This window comes from Echeneis naucrates, chromosome 8 (genome assembly GCF_900963305.1).
Source record: "Echeneis naucrates chromosome 8, fEcheNa1.1, whole genome shotgun sequence".
NCBI classification, from domain to species: Eukaryota; Metazoa; Chordata; class Actinopteri; order Carangiformes; family Echeneidae; genus Echeneis; species Echeneis naucrates.
In genome coordinates this window covers 7311414-7328193 of record NC_042518.1, presented here as the reverse complement: position 1 = coordinate 7328193, position 16780 = coordinate 7311414, and the positions used below count along the sequence as shown (strand labels likewise).

Here is a 16780-nt window from a genome sequence, read left to right as displayed (position 1 = left end):
TGCATTGGTCTTGATGGATCTCAAAATGGAGATGGGCAATTATAAGAAAATACATTATCAGTTTGCTAATTTTGCCAAACTGATAATGTTTGTCATTGGTCACTCTGTCAGTGGTTGCATTATTCACCCAACCCTGTCTAGATGTTACTGCCATTACAGCTGAATGAAACATAATCCAAGTAACAGACAAACCACTAATCACACGGACAGATTCCGCAGATTGTATTAAAGAAGAAACCACGTAGAAATATGAAACTGATAACTGTATTTAGCTTACACTGGAGCGTGTGTGTGTGTGTGTGTGTGTACGTTTGGAATTTTAATATTATCCTTGATTTTATATGTATTCAGGGTATTATTTCAATACCCTGAATACTTCATTGTAGAAACTAGAACAGCTTGAAAACAACTGCTGCGGCTGGTTGGTTTAGCAGTAGGTTATCTACCTCACTGCACGATTTTGGTGTGATTCAACAAATGTGTATAATGCAGTGATTAAGAGCGTTGCACAAACAGGTACAGGTGTGGCTGTACTTCATCTCTCTCTGTGAAGTTGGGTGTGGCTCAAAAAAATGACATAAAATGATAAAGGTCATCTTCCTCAAATTTGGACAGCCATGCCTTTCCACTGGCCTGTACGGCACAATCCAGTGTGTGAGTTTTATAGACTTTGTCTGGAAGTCTTAGGTTTCATGTTTTGTTTTACACTTATTCAGAAACGAAACTAGAACAGTTGAGCAGACTGAAGTTCCACCCACAGGAAGGCATCCACAACATCAAGCCTTCTCAGCCATTTTCCCCTGGACATCTGAAATACTGACAGGCAGAGGGGCTGACTGCATTCGGTAAAAAGTTTTTTTTTTTTTTTTTCCCTGGTATCATGGCTTGTATCTTACTTATACAATACAGCAGATTCTAATTTTACAGAGCACATAAAGTATTGTGTGTGCTCTGAGATTCAGTGGAATAAGTTATACTTCCTGTCTTTTATGTTAATCAAGCTATGGGCAGTTTTCAGTGGTGATTAAACTACATGTGATTACATGTACTTTGGTTAATATTCCATTTGAAAAGTAAACTGATCAATTCGTTAAATTAATTTTATCAATTGTTAATTCCTGAGCTCACTAAATTTAGGCCGTAAAAGGAGATAAACTCATACTCTTGCTTGTCTAAAACGCACCTATTTCGTGTCCTGACTTGGAAAGCTTGGTGGACTTTTGGCAGTCAGGTCTGATGGTGGTGTTGTGTGACTTCCTGTCGTGTCTCCGTGTGTTTCTGTGGTTTATATCAGTTTTCACTCAGCTCTCAGTCAGCGAAACATTTCGTTTTCACTCACTTCTTAATCCCTCGGGCGTTTCCTTGTCTCTGCTAACTTAGTTTGGCAGCTAGCAATGGCCTCCGGCTCTCCTTGTCTCCGCTCTCCTCGGTGTGCTTCCCGGTTAGCTCCTGCTCTGCCGCCTGTCGTGGTAACGGGACTTGTCATGTCCCGGTTCCAGCAGATTAACCCACTGACCGTGATTCAGCCCCGCCAGCGGCCGGAGCGGGCCACACGTCCCAACATGACCTGTGACGTCATTGAACAGCTGGTTGCAGAAAGCAATGTGCGCTACTTAAATAACTGGGCTGATGAGGAGAGATGGCGTCCATCCCACCGTGGATGAATTTACCAGAAAGTTAAAAACATTACATTCCTAAGTCCAGACCGGGAAGCAGAGGCAGTTTAAATTTAATTTGATTTGAACACACGCCAAGCCGATAAAATATACTGTGAATTGGAATAATAAATAATATAGACAGGAAAATACATTTAAAAGCAAGTGAAAACGGGCGCCAGTAAAGGACAATAATAGCAATTAGAATGATTAAAATCATCAAAGGGATATATTGAATCTAAGTAAAAGCTGCAGCAAATAACATTTTCAATCCTGATTTAAATGAATTAACAGCTGGGCCTTTTAAAGTAAACTCAAGCTGGAGGAGCCTCATTGTAGCTGTTGTTTTCATTATTATACTATTATTTCAGAAATTAATTGAATTTTGAGGCCTCTTCCACGTCATGTGTTGTAAAATGGCTTAATAGTGCCCCCATTGCATTTTACAGTTTTTTGATTGTGTGCTAAAACAGGCGTTATGAATTAATAGAGGGACTGCAGTTTTACCTCCACCTTCCGCCACATACATGTATGCGTACAGAGATACTGGTGACTGGTTACTAAGATGCACATTAAATTTCACATGGGTAAATTCCAAAACTATGATTTTAAAGTAGCTTCCCCAAAACTATAGCAGAAGCTGTGACTGTGACAGAATTGCTTCTCTTATCGTGTGTTAGAAGACATTCATTATAAATATGAGCTAAGTTCATTTTCACCCATTCCCATATCCAAATACAGACAACTACATTCACACGCACGCACACACATAGGAGGAGTCCAGGCCTCCTCATTTGGATTCTGAACATTGCAGCCAGATTTATTTGCATGCAAGATGATAATTAACTGAATCTAACTGTATTACAGTTTCTTTTATAGATGGAAGATGATACTTGACCAGCGATGTTGTTAATGTGACACAAGGACGAAGAAAATCATGGGTGAGTGAAATGTTGGTTGGTTTTTTTGAAATGTCTTTGTTTTTCCAGAATAAAAGCTTTGATAATATAGTATTGTTCTCATAAAGCCTCTACTTGCCTCTAACACCAGACATAAATTAAATTAAAGTAATAAAGTAATTCATGATAATGTCGTCATTGCATTAAACAATGTATATAGAAAATCGGATTCAGTACTCCTGCTACTACCGAAATTATATTATTAATAGAAGCAGTAGCAGTAACCATAATAAGTTAATACATTAAAGGAAAAATAAACCAAATATCATCTTGGTAATGGCGGAAGCAGTGAACATGATCAATATAGCAGATTATTCTCATCACAACCCTAGCTATGACCAAAGACCTGTAAATTTGCAGTATGGGCTACATGAATATCAACTATAGTGCCTCTCTGATTCTACCACTTATGATTAAATCCTTTTTTTTTTGTCTTATGATTCAGCTGACAAACCTGAGCACTCACCCGAGAATTGGACAGAAGCTCAAGTAAGCACTTGGCTAAAATCCATTGGAGTGAAAGATCACTATGTGAAAAAGCTTTATGACGAGGAAGTAAATGGACAAATCCTTCTCACGCTGGATGAAAACTTTTTGAAAGAAAAAATTTGTATGAAATCTGGGCCTGCTCATTTGATTATTAAAAACAGAGATGAGTTGCTTGTGTCCCACCAAAACTCCCAGGAGAAGAAAAAAGCCAGCAAAGGGAAAAAAAGTGAGCTCCAGCAGAAAGACAGTCAAAAATCAGCTCAGTGTTTTCCTGCAACAAGTGAGGTTCCTTCTGCTCGGGATCCTGTGAGGGATCATGATGTCTCAGAGGAGAGGCCCACTCAGACACAGTCCACACTGACTTTAAAGGAAGACTGCAAGCCACGGCCGTTTGATCAAGAAGGCATTGATTTCATATATGTAAAGCACAGAGTCCTGCAACCTGAATCAGGTGCTTTCAATTTGATCACTCCGTGCCATGAGTACAAGTCTTTTGCTGTTGCTGCAAAATTGGATCGCACACGACTCCAAGCTAAGTTTGCCAAGGAGGTTCTTAAATTCGCAACCGGCTGCATGAATATGAGAACAAATGGCACAATACACTTTGGTGTGATGGACAGTAAGGAGGACACAGGATATGTGCATGGTGAGATAATAGGTGTCCCTGTGAAAGAGAAGGACATGTATGTAGATGCTTTGGACCACACTGAAAAGAGTTTCTCCTCAAACAAAGATGATGTACGTGGCTGTGTGCGACCACCAAGGTTCATTGAGGTTACGGATCGAGAAAGTACAGAGAAGATGTATGTGGTAGAGGTTGACATTGTACCTTTAATCAGTACTGTCAAGAGCAAGGTGTATGCGGTCCGTCTGCCAAACTTCAGAGAGTCAGCTAACAAAGTGGAATTTGAGAAGGAAACAATTCTGAGGAGGGTGGGCTCAAAAACTGAGCCAGTCAGCGACAAAGATCTTAGTGATTTCTACGCGCGAGTCAAGGATCGAGATGCTCAAAGAGAAGAAGCAGAACATCTGTTTTCTGCTGCTCCAGAGTTTATGGAGCACTCCCAAAACCTCGGAAGGAAACTCACAGTGCTAATAACTAGCGGGAAGAAATTCATGGAGAAGGAGAAGTGGTTCATTTTGGTTGCAAACAAATTCAAACCAGAAGATCTTTGCAACATTGACTGGCTGCTTAACATGAACATTTTCTGTGTCTTTGACTTTGATTCAGATTCAAAGATTTCAGGTCTCTGTGGCAAATACCTTGAGCATCATGCTGCAAACATGCATTCTCTGCAAAGTTACAGGATGTCTAGTGACACCAGTGTCACCGAATTCATAAGCAACTTACATCTTTTTGAGCAGACTAGCTGGATCTTTTGTAACGGCCGTTCTAATTTCAAAGGAGCTGAACCTCCATGTGATGAAATGACTTGGATCAAGACAAAAATGACCTTATTGAGGGAGTCTGTGTCTTTGATTTGTAAGCAAATCTTACCAAAAGGGGCGTTCCAGGTAATCTTCCTTCTCACATCACCTGTTGAGAAACCTCTCTTGCACATTTTTAATGAGTTTTTCACAGACATGGAAGGCCATGAGGACATCATCTGTATCTGTGAATCACGTGAAAGCTTCAAGAAATGGCAAAGCTTTGCAGAAGGATCGTGTGGAGCAGAAACTTTGAACAATCACAGCATTGTTGGGATGAAAATGAGTCAGGTTAATGCGACTGTGCAGAGAATGCAACCCATTAAAGCCTATTCTACCAAGCACTTGCCCGTCTTTGTGAAAGGGCTATGTCATCTTGAAACAAACAAAGAGGAACAGATGGGTTCCCTAGAAGTTCTCACAGTCGATCACTGTGATGAAACAACCGAAAAGTTCATCAGTGAGGAGAAAGCAAATATTGAACAACAGTTCTACCACGGTGGGAAAGTGACTTGGCTGAATTTCTGGCTTGCTGAGAACAACCATGTTGGAGAGGTAATTCAACGAGAAGCTTATCATGATGTCTCCAGACTTCTCAGTGATGTTTTGACATATAACGCAGATCAGACACCAGTGGCCAATATAAACATCTACCATCATCCAGGGAGCGGTGGAAGTACTGTGGCAAGGCAAGTGTTGTGGAATAACAGGAAAAATCTTAGGTGTGCTGTTGTGAAGCCTTCATACACAGCTTCTCTTGTCGCACAACACGCAGTTGACCTCAGAGAATATGAAGAAACAGATCCACAGAAGTGTCTTCCTGTGTTGCTACTCATTGAAGACCCAGACAAGGAATATTTGGATGATCTCAAAAATGAATTGGAAGTTGCTATTCATAACAAAAGAATCATGTATGGAACCCTGTGCTTCATTTTGTTGAGCTGCAGGCGATCCAACGATCCAGAGGGGAGATGCAGGGAGGCTGCATTACAGAATGTGTCTGTCACTCACAGACTGTCGACCCAGGAGAAGAAGAAGTTTGCTGGAAAACGAGAGAAACTTGTAGAGCAATATGAATTAAATTTCATCCTGACCTTTGTTTTGATGACTGAAGGATTCAATGAAGATTATGTTCAACATTTTGTGAGAAATTTGCTCCAAGATATTCAGCTTCACTCTGTTGTCACTCGCCTGATTCTTTATGTGGCACTACTGAACACTTATGTTCAAAACTCTTTCATCTCTCAGTCCCACTGTGAGGCTTTGCTGGGATTAACCATATACATGGAGAGGTTTCAGCGGCATGAGTTTGAGAGGTCACTCAGTGATCAGGCTAGGCTGCTCCTCTTGTACCTTCGAGATGAGAAAACCCACATTAAGTCAATCAAAATCATCCATCCACTCGTTGCAAAGGAAATCCTCCAACAACTCCTGGGGAGCACACAGACCCAGAGCGATTTAGCAATGCAGTTACTGTGTGAGGATGTGCTTTTTGAACACAGATTTGGAAGGGAGCAGTATCAGTCATTTCTGAGAGCACTTTTCATAAGGCGATCCAGAATAAGCAAAGGAGATAAATTTGATAGTCTTTTCTCCCCTCTCATTGAGCATGTGCGCGAAAATGAGAACAGCCCAGACAAGGCCATTGAGTTGCTGAAGAAAGCATTCGATTGCTTCCATAAAGATCCATTCTTTGCACAACAACTAGCTCGTCTCCATTATACTTATGAAAAGTTTGAAGAGGCAAAAGACTGGGCAGAGACAGCAGCTAAACTGCTTCCCAACAATTCTTACATTCTTGATACAAAAGGACAGGTGTACAAAAAATGGTTCCAAGCAAAATGCAAAGCCATTGAAAGTGGTGACATCCCAGTCACAGCCCAAAATACAGCAGATGCTGTGGAGACAGCGCTGAAAGCCCAGGAGTATTTTCAAGAATGTCAGCGAGCAGCTGAAAAAGAAATGGAAAATGCAAACAGTTCAGGATTTTTCGCTGAAGTTGAAGTTGGACTCAGCCTGCTCAAACTAATCTATTCTTTGCCAGTTTTTGCTATTGGAAAAAATGGCCATTCAGAGTATATGAAGTACCTGTTAACAGATTACATTCCAAAAGAAGTTGACGATGCCTGGAAGTCATTTCATGGTCGTTTGAAAAAACTTCACAAGACATTGCAAGATGCTTTGGAATGGATTTCAGAAGACCTCAGTTACTTCCAGACGGACATTGATGCAGATGGAGAGGAGGTTCCTGAAAGCCCTGAAGAGAAAGTAAGCCACCCGTTGAAATGGCTGGCAAAAAAAACCTCAGAGTATGGGAAGTACTTCAGTCAAGATTATTTTTCCTCACTAAGATCAAAGAAACCAATGCCAGCCAATCTGACTCCCTTTCAAAAACGCATGATCATCTATAATCTTGGAGGGGGGAACGTAACATCCATCCTCTACAGGCTAACTAACCAGGACAATGCTGTAGGTCTTTTAGAGCACATTGTTTCTCTCTACCCCAGCAATCCAATAAAGGCTATTTTTGGCCAGAAGGACATTATCAATTACATAATGGTTCACATTACTCTGAACTTCTTCTCACCACAAGCTCCAAAAGTTGCTCCCATTGAAGATCTACAGGCACTCTGTCGTCAGTTCCCAGCTGACAGAAATAAATGCTTACCAAGTGCCCTGTTTTTGCTAACCTTGCTGTTCTGGCCAGATGATAATGACACACACGATGAGAAAGAAACCAAATATGAGATTGTCCAGTCGGCAGTTGAACACATGGAAAAAGGCTACTGGACAAAAAGGAAGGACATTCCTCAGCGGAAGAGAAGACTTTACACCCACTTTTTTCTGGGCAGTGGGACTGGTTTGGATAAATTCGTCCACAAAAGAAAGTTTGAAAGTGTCACAAATGTGTCCTCAGTCTCTGAGAAACGCATGAAGTGGTTTAAAGGCAAAGCATGGGAAAAGCCTGAGATCACCACGATGTTGAAACCTGTTTCTGGATGGACTGAAGATGGAGTCGTGTACCTTGAGGGTCCTCAGAAGAAGTTCAGAATACTGCCGCTTCATGTACCTTCAGTGCCTCATACTAATGAAGACATCACTTTCTACCTGGGGTTTTCCTTCAGAGGTCCTGTTGCCTACAACATTGTTGAGAAAAATTAGGCCGTGTAGGGTCTCAGTCATCCGGATCAAAGTTCTCTGAGAAAGTTGAATCTAGGGAAACTGGACTCATGAGCACTTTTCACCTCTAATCCAAAAGGCTTCATCAGTTGGACTATTGAACCATGAACCATGTGGCCAACATCCACCTCATAAACAAGAGGAAGAAAACATTAGTGTTATCAATTAAAAAAAACTCAAGGTTTCTTTTGTCAGATTCTGAAACATGAAATATTGTTAAAAGAGTTGAAATGTTTCAACCTATTGTCTTAATATTGCATTGTTTTGTAAAATACATTGTAGGTTTGACATGTATGTAAATGTTCTCAAAAGCATAAATGTCGACAGGTGATATGAAGAGATCTCTTCAGGTCAAAATAAACTGTCTCTGTTGAGCGTCATACATATAGCACTATAGCTCTGTTACTTTTGATTGTAGACAGATTGTAGTTCAGATATACTGCTGTTTGTATCTGGCATAATAGCTTACATTTATTCATCTGTGTTTCCCTGGATACAATATAGAAAACAATTGAATTAAGTATTATCCCCCCCAAAAAAAACAACATCATGGGAGCAGTTAATAAGTTCCGTTGAGCTAAAGAGAAAAATTGTGTACAAAAATATAAGAATGTCAGTATATGTCAATATACTAAACAAATTGTTTAAGAAGACACACAACAGTTTGGAAGACTATGCATATTATGCTTTAATATATACAACATGTTGTGTTTTTTGTTATCTCTGTATTTTACTGCATTTTATCCTTGCTGTAAAGTAAAGCACTTTGTGATTTTATCCATGAAAAGTGCTCTATAGATAATTGTTTTACTTACTTACTAGATATTGAACATGATCTGTTTTCTTTTTTTATTGTTATTTTTATTTCAATTGTGGTAAATGAATGGGATACAATAAAACCTGGTGAAATTTATGATGTCATTCCTTGAACAAGCTACATCTGTCTTTTCAGTCTCTTCAGAAGAAATTAACCTACTTCATAGCAGAACTGGCATCTTCATAGGGTAACCTTATCAGACTTACACATACTGAAAGACAAAGATAAATTGACCCTCCACACCAAGTCTCAGAAATGCACATTTTAGATCTTGTACACAAAGAAATGTGCTAAACTAACAATGATAAACAGTTACATGTCGTGTGAGTTTCATAATGAAGATTCAAATAAACTAATAAAATGAGAAAACAATTTCACACCTTTATATTGCTTTAATATTAATTTAACATTTGTTTTTCAGCTTGTGTCATAAATAACAGTGCTTATAATGTTTGTATGTTGGAAACAGTCTAAATGCCCCTTTCTCTTCATTTGCTCACTGTGATACATTGGATCGTTTTAAAAGTAATAATGTAAAAAAGTTTAAAACATTCTGAATTCGCTTTTGTGATCGTGGCGAGTTTATTTCCTTTCATTATCTTAAAGTGTAGTTGTGATTAACGGTGTATATTATTATTCCTGTGACATACGTAAATGTGTTAATAATAATCTTAATATTTGATTTGTGTTCCTTTTAATACGCTGTGATGAAAATGTACATCACACGAAATCCTTACTTCGCTAAGATTTCTTCCTCCAACCGGTATTTTCAACTTTTTAGGGCGTTATTTAAATTTGTATGTCTTGAATATTACGAAGAAAAGAAGAGGCGGTGATAAAACCGCAGCTGTAATTTTTGTCCTCGATTGCTTGCCCTAGTCTGATATTAGCTGGTATGTCGCTAAGCTTTCTGCGGCCATTTGAAGTTATTTTTTGTTGAAGCATGTCTCTGAAATGCTGCTTGTCCCACTGCCTAACAAAACCCGTCTTTTCTGTAATTAATCGCAGGTAATTAGTTTTTTGCCGAGCAGCTAAACGGAAGCGCGGCGACGAGCTGCGTCATCGCTGTTAGCTGTTAGCTAACAACCGTTCGTTCAGTCATTCATCATTCATTCACTCATTCATACATTCATCTTCTACCTCGTATCCGTTCCCAGGTCGTGGTGTTAGTTAACAACTATGTAAACAGGTAAATCCAGCTGCCACAGAACCAAACATCTGAAATGGACCACACAGCTTCGTGGTGGTTTTGTTATCAAACATTTACACCAAAGGTACAAAGATAAAGTTGTGTGAGCTCACCTTCAGCAGAGTGACCTGATTAAGCTGTATTAAATATTATGGGTCTGTTTAACTTCATTATAGCTGTTTTCTGTGCATCTGCTCTGTTAGCATGTTTGTATTTGTCTCACCATGACACCTTAATGGTTAGGTCAGTCTATGCTCAGCAAAATGACATTATAGCGCACACGGTGTTTGTCAATACGCCACCAAACTCACTGAATAATTCACTGGAGTCTACGGAAGTCCAATCAGAAAGCTCCCAAGAGACATACAGAGATAATAAATGCACCATGGCCCCAGAGAGCCGCTTTGACTGTGGCAGGGACAGGCTTCTCAGTCAGAGGGAGTGTGAGCAGAGAGGATGCTGCTATGCCCCCCTGACCAATGCTGCAGGGGCACCTTGGTGCTTCTACCCCAGCTTGTACCCTGGCTACGAGATGGGCCCCCTGACTCCCACCACGCGAGGCCAGGCTGCCACCCTGAGTCGTGCCAAGGCTTCTTATCTCCCCAGAGACATATCCACTCTGAGACTGGAAGTCATTGAGGAGACCGCGGGCTGCTTGCACATCACGGTGAGTACTTAATCCCTTGCATCCATGCAGTAGGATGTGATGGAGACAATGCTGGGTGGTCCACTTATGTGTAATGTAGCTTGAATTGAAACTCAACTAAGAGTATAATATGTCTTCCATTGTGTGTTGTTAAATTAAAAAATAATCAATATTCAAATTTAAGTGTATTTTGGTTTAGGTAAAAAGTGAGCTTTGTTTTCTTTCAAAGGTAGGATGTGATTATCATGCTATACAAATAGTCTTCAATTCAAATAGGTCAGGAAAAAAATGGGTTGACTATTAAACTTATCTGGTTACTAAAAAAATATTGTAATATTCTTTAGGAAATATCTTGGTCTGTGATTTAGGATTTTTTCTTGTGGAAGAAAGACATTTTCCTCATGTGTTTTAGGGTATGAGCCTGGTTTAGTTGGATGATTATCAATTAAAAATCTTTTACTCATCCTCATGTCATTGATCAATAGATGACACCTTCTATTTTGATGTACCCTGTATGAGGATGCCATGGTACAAAATGTAACTGATATATTGTCCCTTTAGCTGAAGGACCCATCATCACAGCGTTACGAGGTCAAGCTTCCAGGGGATGTTCCTGAGAGTAGAGCTGATTCCCATGAGGCACTCTACACCACTGAGTATCAGGCTAACCCATTTGGTTTTATTGTGCAACGGAAATCCAATGGAAAAGTGATGTGAGTATTTATTTTCAATTTCGTTTGCTAACTTGTATCCCTGTAACGTCTCCAAAGCCTTGCCACCAGTATATGTGCTAAGTCATCTTTTGCCTGTTCCACCTGTTTTATTCCTTTTTTGTTTTGCATATTTTTTCACACAGTCATGTATCGGAAATCTATTCATGGCTTGTCAGTTGTATCATATCGTTGATGCTAATATGACCAGTGTCAATGATGTGATACAACTGACACTTCCATTAAGAAGTAGCCGTCTCACTATATTTTTGTATATTTTCATTTTGTACGTGTATATTTTACTAGTTATAAACATATATTCTTACAGTATAAATACTATTCTCAAAGTTATGTAGAGCATTATGGGAATAAAGTCATCTCCAGATAAGACATTATGCTGTGCACTTAGGTTTGTCCTCTGTGTCCTGCCTTCACAGCATGAACACTACTGTGGCTCCTCTGCTGTTTGCTGACCAGTACCTGCAGCTGTCCACCCAACTGGCCTCTTCTTTTGTGTCTGGACTTGGGGAACATTATACTCCCCTCATTTTGGATCTTAACTGGACTTCTCTGACTCTATGGAACAGAGACATGGCACCTCATGTGAGGCTATTGCAGCATTTGAGGACCCTTTAAGCAGACAAAGGAAACATGTATATGATCAATGGATAGTCAATAAAATAACTCATAGAAAATTCAGAATCGCTGTTAATTGTTTTTGTCTTACAGAACAGAATGAATAATATTTCTTTTCTGTGTATTTGCAGGCTGATGCTAACCTCTATGGCTCCCATCCTTTCTATATAGTACAGGAGGAGGATGGCCTGGCACATGGAGTTTTCCTTCTCAACAGTAATGCAATCGGTACTGAGCAATCTGTTCTTTAGGATACATTCACCTTTCAGACAACAATTTTTTTCTTCTTGCATATGAGGGTACTAATTATTGCCGAATATCTTCCCTGACATCGGTGTAGAGGTGATGTTACAGCCAACCCCTGCTCTTACCTGGGTGTCCACTGGAGGAATCCTGGACCTGTACATTTTCTTGGGTCCTAACCCTCAAAGTGTTATAAGACAATACCTCCAGGTCATTGGTATGTCTTTTAGCATTAGCTGCACCAATGGAAATTCTATACATACAACATACCACAAGAGAAATGTGTAGTGTGTACGTTTGAGGACCATACACGTAAAAAATGTGTGTCTTTGTCATTTATGCATCCTCAGGCTATCCCACAATGCCACCATACTGGTCACTGGGCTTTCATCTGTGTCGGTGGGGCTACACAACCACTACAACAACTCGCAAGGTCGTAGAGCGAATGCACAATGCCAGCTTCCCCTTGGTAAATGACATTTACAGGGCATTTGCACAATGCGCTTTACATTTACTTACCATGCAAAATGTGCCATAATCAGTCAGAGGTTTTGTAAATGTGTCAAATTCAACATTATCAACAATTATTGACACTTTAAAATTTGCTTAGGCATTAATGAACATTTTTATAATTTACCTTTGTGCAACCAGGATGTCCAGTGGAATGATCTGGATTATGCAGATAAGCGAAGGATTTTCACTTATGACCCTTGGCGATTTGGGGACCTTCCACAAATGGTTAAGGAGTTCCATGAGAGAGGCATGAAGTACATCCTTATTCTGGTGTGGCATCTTTGACTTCTGAAGACCTTAAAAAAAATAAAAAAAACAACACATACATACTCATATAGTGTATAGGATCATTACCAATATATCTCCAGTAGATGGCAGCAATAGGTTCTTAACACATGACTGAATCAATCTCTTCTGGTTTATACCTCAGGACCCTGGAATCAGCAGCACAAGCCCTTCTGGAACATACCCTCCCTTTGATCATGGACTGAAACGAGACGTCTTCATTAAGAATGCCACTGGAAACATCCTGATAGGGAAGGTTAGACCTCTTTTTTCTGGGAACATAGTCTTCCCTGTCCCATTATGAGGTGTGTTAGATTCAATTTTTGCACTTTAACCTGGCTGTGGTTATCATGTATATTCCATACTATGTATCCAGGTTTGGCCTGGTCCAACAGCCTTTCCTGACTTCACCTACCCAGAAACCAGAAAGTGGTGGGAGGACTGCATCAGAGATTTTCATTCTAAAGTGCCTGTAGACGGACTGTGGATTGTGAGTATGTACAAACAGACAGACCACACGTTGCTTTTCCAACAATACCGTATAAGTCAGTATAAATCATGTATCTGTGAACTCTGAAAGACAGGTTTAAAAAATTTGGCTTGTACTTTAGAGTTCAGTTTGCTTTGCACCTTCAAATAGCAAGCAGAATAAAAACATATCTTTGTTGTGCATCTTCTCCAGGATATGAATGAACCAGCCAGTTTTGTCCAGGGCTCAGTGGAGGGCTGTCCTGACAATGACCTCGAGAACCCCCCCTACACACCCAGTGAGTGCACTGGATCAGCGTCACAAGTGACCATTTAGAGTTATTTTAAAAATCTATGTATATGGATGAAGATACCATTAAAATTCACAGCACCTCTGACTGTCATATAAACAGGGGTGGTTGGAGGCCAGTTGAACTCAGGTACCATCTGCATGTCAGCTCAGCAGAATCTTTCCACTCACTACAACCTGCACAATATGTACGGATTGGCAGAAGCCTATGCCACTAACAGGTTAGACCGTGCATCGGATCCAGTATGCCGAGCTATTTTTGAAAGGGATTAATTATTTCACCATGAGTAGGAAAATAAATTGAAATAATAAATAATTAACTGAAATTGGAAAAAAAGGCAATTTTTCACAAGCTGCCACCTTCAACAGGAAGCTACAGCACATCTGTAAATAGCAGTTTTTAGTGTCTCGTTCAAATGTAAATTGTTTATTGGTAGTTTTTTAAGGGAAAGAAAATAGAATAGAAGGACAGACTTTCTTAATGTATGGGCGTAGTGGTTTCATACTTGTTATTTGTAATCTACACTGAATTGATTTTTGTGTTTTGTTTTTTTTGCCTTTTCTTAGAGCTTTTACAAATGTACTGGGGAAGAGACCCTTTGTCCTGTCTCGCTCATCCTACCCCAGCATTGGACGTTACTCTGCCGTTTGGACAGGTGATGTGAGGAGTGACTGGGAGCAGCTCAGATTCTCCATCCCTGGTGAGGAGATGTTTCTCTAGGGTCTTAGTGTGCACAGTCCACTACCTAAAATGTATGTATTACTTACTGTTTACTTCACTTCATGTGATTTTTGAGGGGTTGGGGGGTTAGTTTCTTTGGAGGGACTATGGGTCACATGATACACGCAGATCCACCTTTTCTTGCCAGCGGTGCTGCAGTTCAGCCTGTTCGGAGTGCCACTGGTGGGGGCAGACATCTGTGGCTTTGGAGGTAACACCACTGAAGAGTTGTGTGTACGATGGATGCAGCTTGGAGCCTTCTACCCATTTATGAGAAACCACAACGACAAGCCCAATGCTGTGAGACGTCCTTTGTGTTTCCTTGAGTTCAAAAATGTTATGTATAAGTCAGGGGGTTTGATGATGAAGTAAAAATCTGCCCTGCGTGTTTTCCCCATTGTGTTCAGAGCCTGTCCCTCTGTTTCAGGTAACTCTATCTCTTGTCATTGTCTGTGTTTCATCTCTCTCAGCCTCAGGAGCCCTATGTATTTGGACAGAAGGCCCAGGCAGCTATGCGGAGCGCGCTGAACCTTCGTTACTCCCTTCTCCCATTTCTCTACACGCTCTTTCATCATGCACACACCTCTGCTGACACAGTGGCCAGGCCTCTCTTCATGGAGTAGGTGTCTTCTTGTCTTGCCTTCTCCTCTCCTCTCTACTTCTATTATTCTTGTCTGTGACATTTGTCAAAACAATATAATTAAGAGTATAATTGTATATCCTGTCTGTCCATCCCTTTAGGTTTCCCACTGATCCAAATTGCCAGACCATTGACAGGCAGTTCCTGTGGGGAAGTTCGCTTCTCATTAGCCCAGTTTTAGAAGAAGGGGCGGTAGAGTTGGCTGCCTATCTGCCTCCCTGCACTTGGTACAGCCTACACAATGTATGTCTTTCTGTCTCTCAAAAAACTGGTATATATGAAACAATGCTTATCAAGCCATCTTTTTTTTTTTTCTCTTGTTGATAAAGTAGTGGCATGTGATGTTATAGTTCATTGGTTCTCCTGCTGGGGTCTGGTCTGCTTTGTTTTGTTCTCTAGGGTCAACCTTACTACAGCAAGGGTCAGTATCTGCTCCTGCCAGCTCCACTAGATACCATCAACGTTCATGTGAAGGAGGGACACATCATCCCCCAGCAGGTGGGAGTTGGATCTTTGTATCACTTTTGGTTCAGTAAACAAAAAAGAACATTTGTGAAAAAGCATCAGTTCAGAATTGAAACAGGCGAAAGCAATTACAGTTTCAATCTTTCAATATGTAGTTGCTTACCATCAGTTTCTCAGTTTCTCACTGACAAGGACTGATGTCCTGAAGTAAAAAAAAAAAAAAACTTAACAAAACTGGAATACCGCGGAGTGAAAAATTTCTTCAAAATGTCATTATATTTTCTTTAATATTCTTTTTCTCATGAAGGAGCCTGCTCTGACAACCACAGCCTCACGCAGAAACCCTTTCTTCCTCACAGTGGCATTGTCAGCAGGTGGTTGGGCCTGGGGTGACTTGTTCTGGGATGATGGGGAAAGTCTTGACACCTATGAGATGGGAAATTATTGCTATGTTACCTTCATTGCTGGAGAGGTAAGTTAGAGAAGAGCAATGTGTATTTGCTAATGAAATAAGCCGTGATTTACATTTTGCTACTTTAATACTTGAGTCAAAGAGTCTCTGCACTAACTTTCTGAATCTACTTCCCCTTCAGTCTCAGATTGTGAGTGATCCTCTGAGGCTGAACGGGGCCCTGGACGGTCTGATACTGGGAGGGCTGCAGGTATTTGGAGTCCCATCATCACCCCACTATGTGTTGGCCAACGGGGAGCAAGTCAGGGATTTCATTTATTACAGTAACACCAAGGTGAATTCAGTGTGATTCAGCACTACTTCCTGTGATGTCTGTCCTCACCAGAAAGGTTATGATGTCATTCTGCAGTTAAGTGTCTGTGTCTGACTGCGACTGTCAATCTAGAGCAGTTTCTCTGTCTGTTTCTTCACACAGGTTTTGACAGTGACCAGCCTGGCCCTACCCATGTCAGAGGTGTTTACAGTCCAGTGGGCTCTTTGATGGCCTGATGAACTTTATGAGATGTGGGCTTCAGCATTATGCAAAGAAATCCAGCCACATTTTATACTCTGATGCTGACACCATTTCCTTAAACTGGTGTAAGGATGTTTTATAAGTGTAAACTTATACACTTGTACAATACAAAGGAGATGAGAGTTCAGTGAGAGTGCCTGAGTGCCTTGTTACAGTAGTAAAGTCGTAGGAGGAGACACCCAGGTGGCTCTCAAAGGCACTGTGAGTGTTGAGGCCTTCAATGACACATCTGAACAAGTGTAAATTGTGTCTATTTAATGTGATGAATGACCCGGATTCCTGCACATCCATCTTTGAGAGGGCCAATAAAGCAGTGAAACAATATCAGTTTGTGTGTGTTTTGACCATCTGGCAAGTGGCTTCTCATGAAAAATCAATATATGCAAAATGCTACATATATTGATTTATGCTTTCTTTGTTTAGTTCCAAAATGAAATTAA

The 16780-nt window shown here is 40.4% G+C and overlaps 2 protein-coding genes across 5 annotated transcripts; both read left to right on the top strand.

Annotated features, from left to right (window-relative positions):
- Positions 1-151: 151 nt before the first annotated feature.
- samd9l (sterile alpha motif domain containing 9 like) lies at positions 152-8632 on the top strand. 2 transcript variants are annotated; one of them, XM_029507728.1, is made up of 3 exons: positions 152-845; positions 2535-2596; positions 3060-8632. In XM_029507728.1, the coding sequence occupies exons 2-3, from the start codon at positions 2593-2595 to the stop codon at positions 7691-7693; spliced, it is 4638 nt and encodes a 1545-aa protein (XP_029363588.1). In that variant the 5' UTR covers positions 152-845; positions 2535-2592; the 3' UTR covers positions 7694-8632. The 2 variants fall into 2 exon arrangements, with proteins under 2 accessions (XP_029363588.1, XP_029363589.1); XM_029507729.1 differs by having other exon boundaries at positions 2523-2596.
- An 805-nt stretch (positions 8633-9437) lies between these two features.
- gaa (alpha glucosidase) lies at positions 9438-16658 on the top strand. 3 transcript variants are annotated; one of them, XM_029508150.1, is made up of 19 exons: positions 9438-10384; positions 10925-11076; positions 11511-11676; positions 11841-11937; positions 12050-12169; positions 12303-12421; positions 12604-12735; positions 12896-13006; positions 13127-13240; positions 13433-13517; positions 13632-13749; positions 14096-14229; positions 14398-14549; positions 14720-14868; positions 14991-15132; positions 15289-15387; positions 15662-15826; positions 15948-16016; positions 16242-16658. In XM_029508150.1, exons 1-19 carry the CDS (start codon positions 9869-9871, stop codon positions 16305-16307), a joined length of 2706 nt encoding a protein of 901 aa, XP_029364010.1. In that variant the 5' UTR covers positions 9438-9868; the 3' UTR covers positions 16308-16658. The 3 variants fall into 3 exon arrangements, with proteins under 3 accessions (XP_029364010.1, XP_029364009.1, XP_029364011.1); XM_029508149.1 differs by having other exon boundaries at positions 15948-16100; XM_029508151.1 differs by lacking the exon at positions 16242-16658 and having other exon boundaries at positions 15714-15826; positions 15948-16092.
- Positions 16659-16780: the final 122 nt, after the last annotated feature.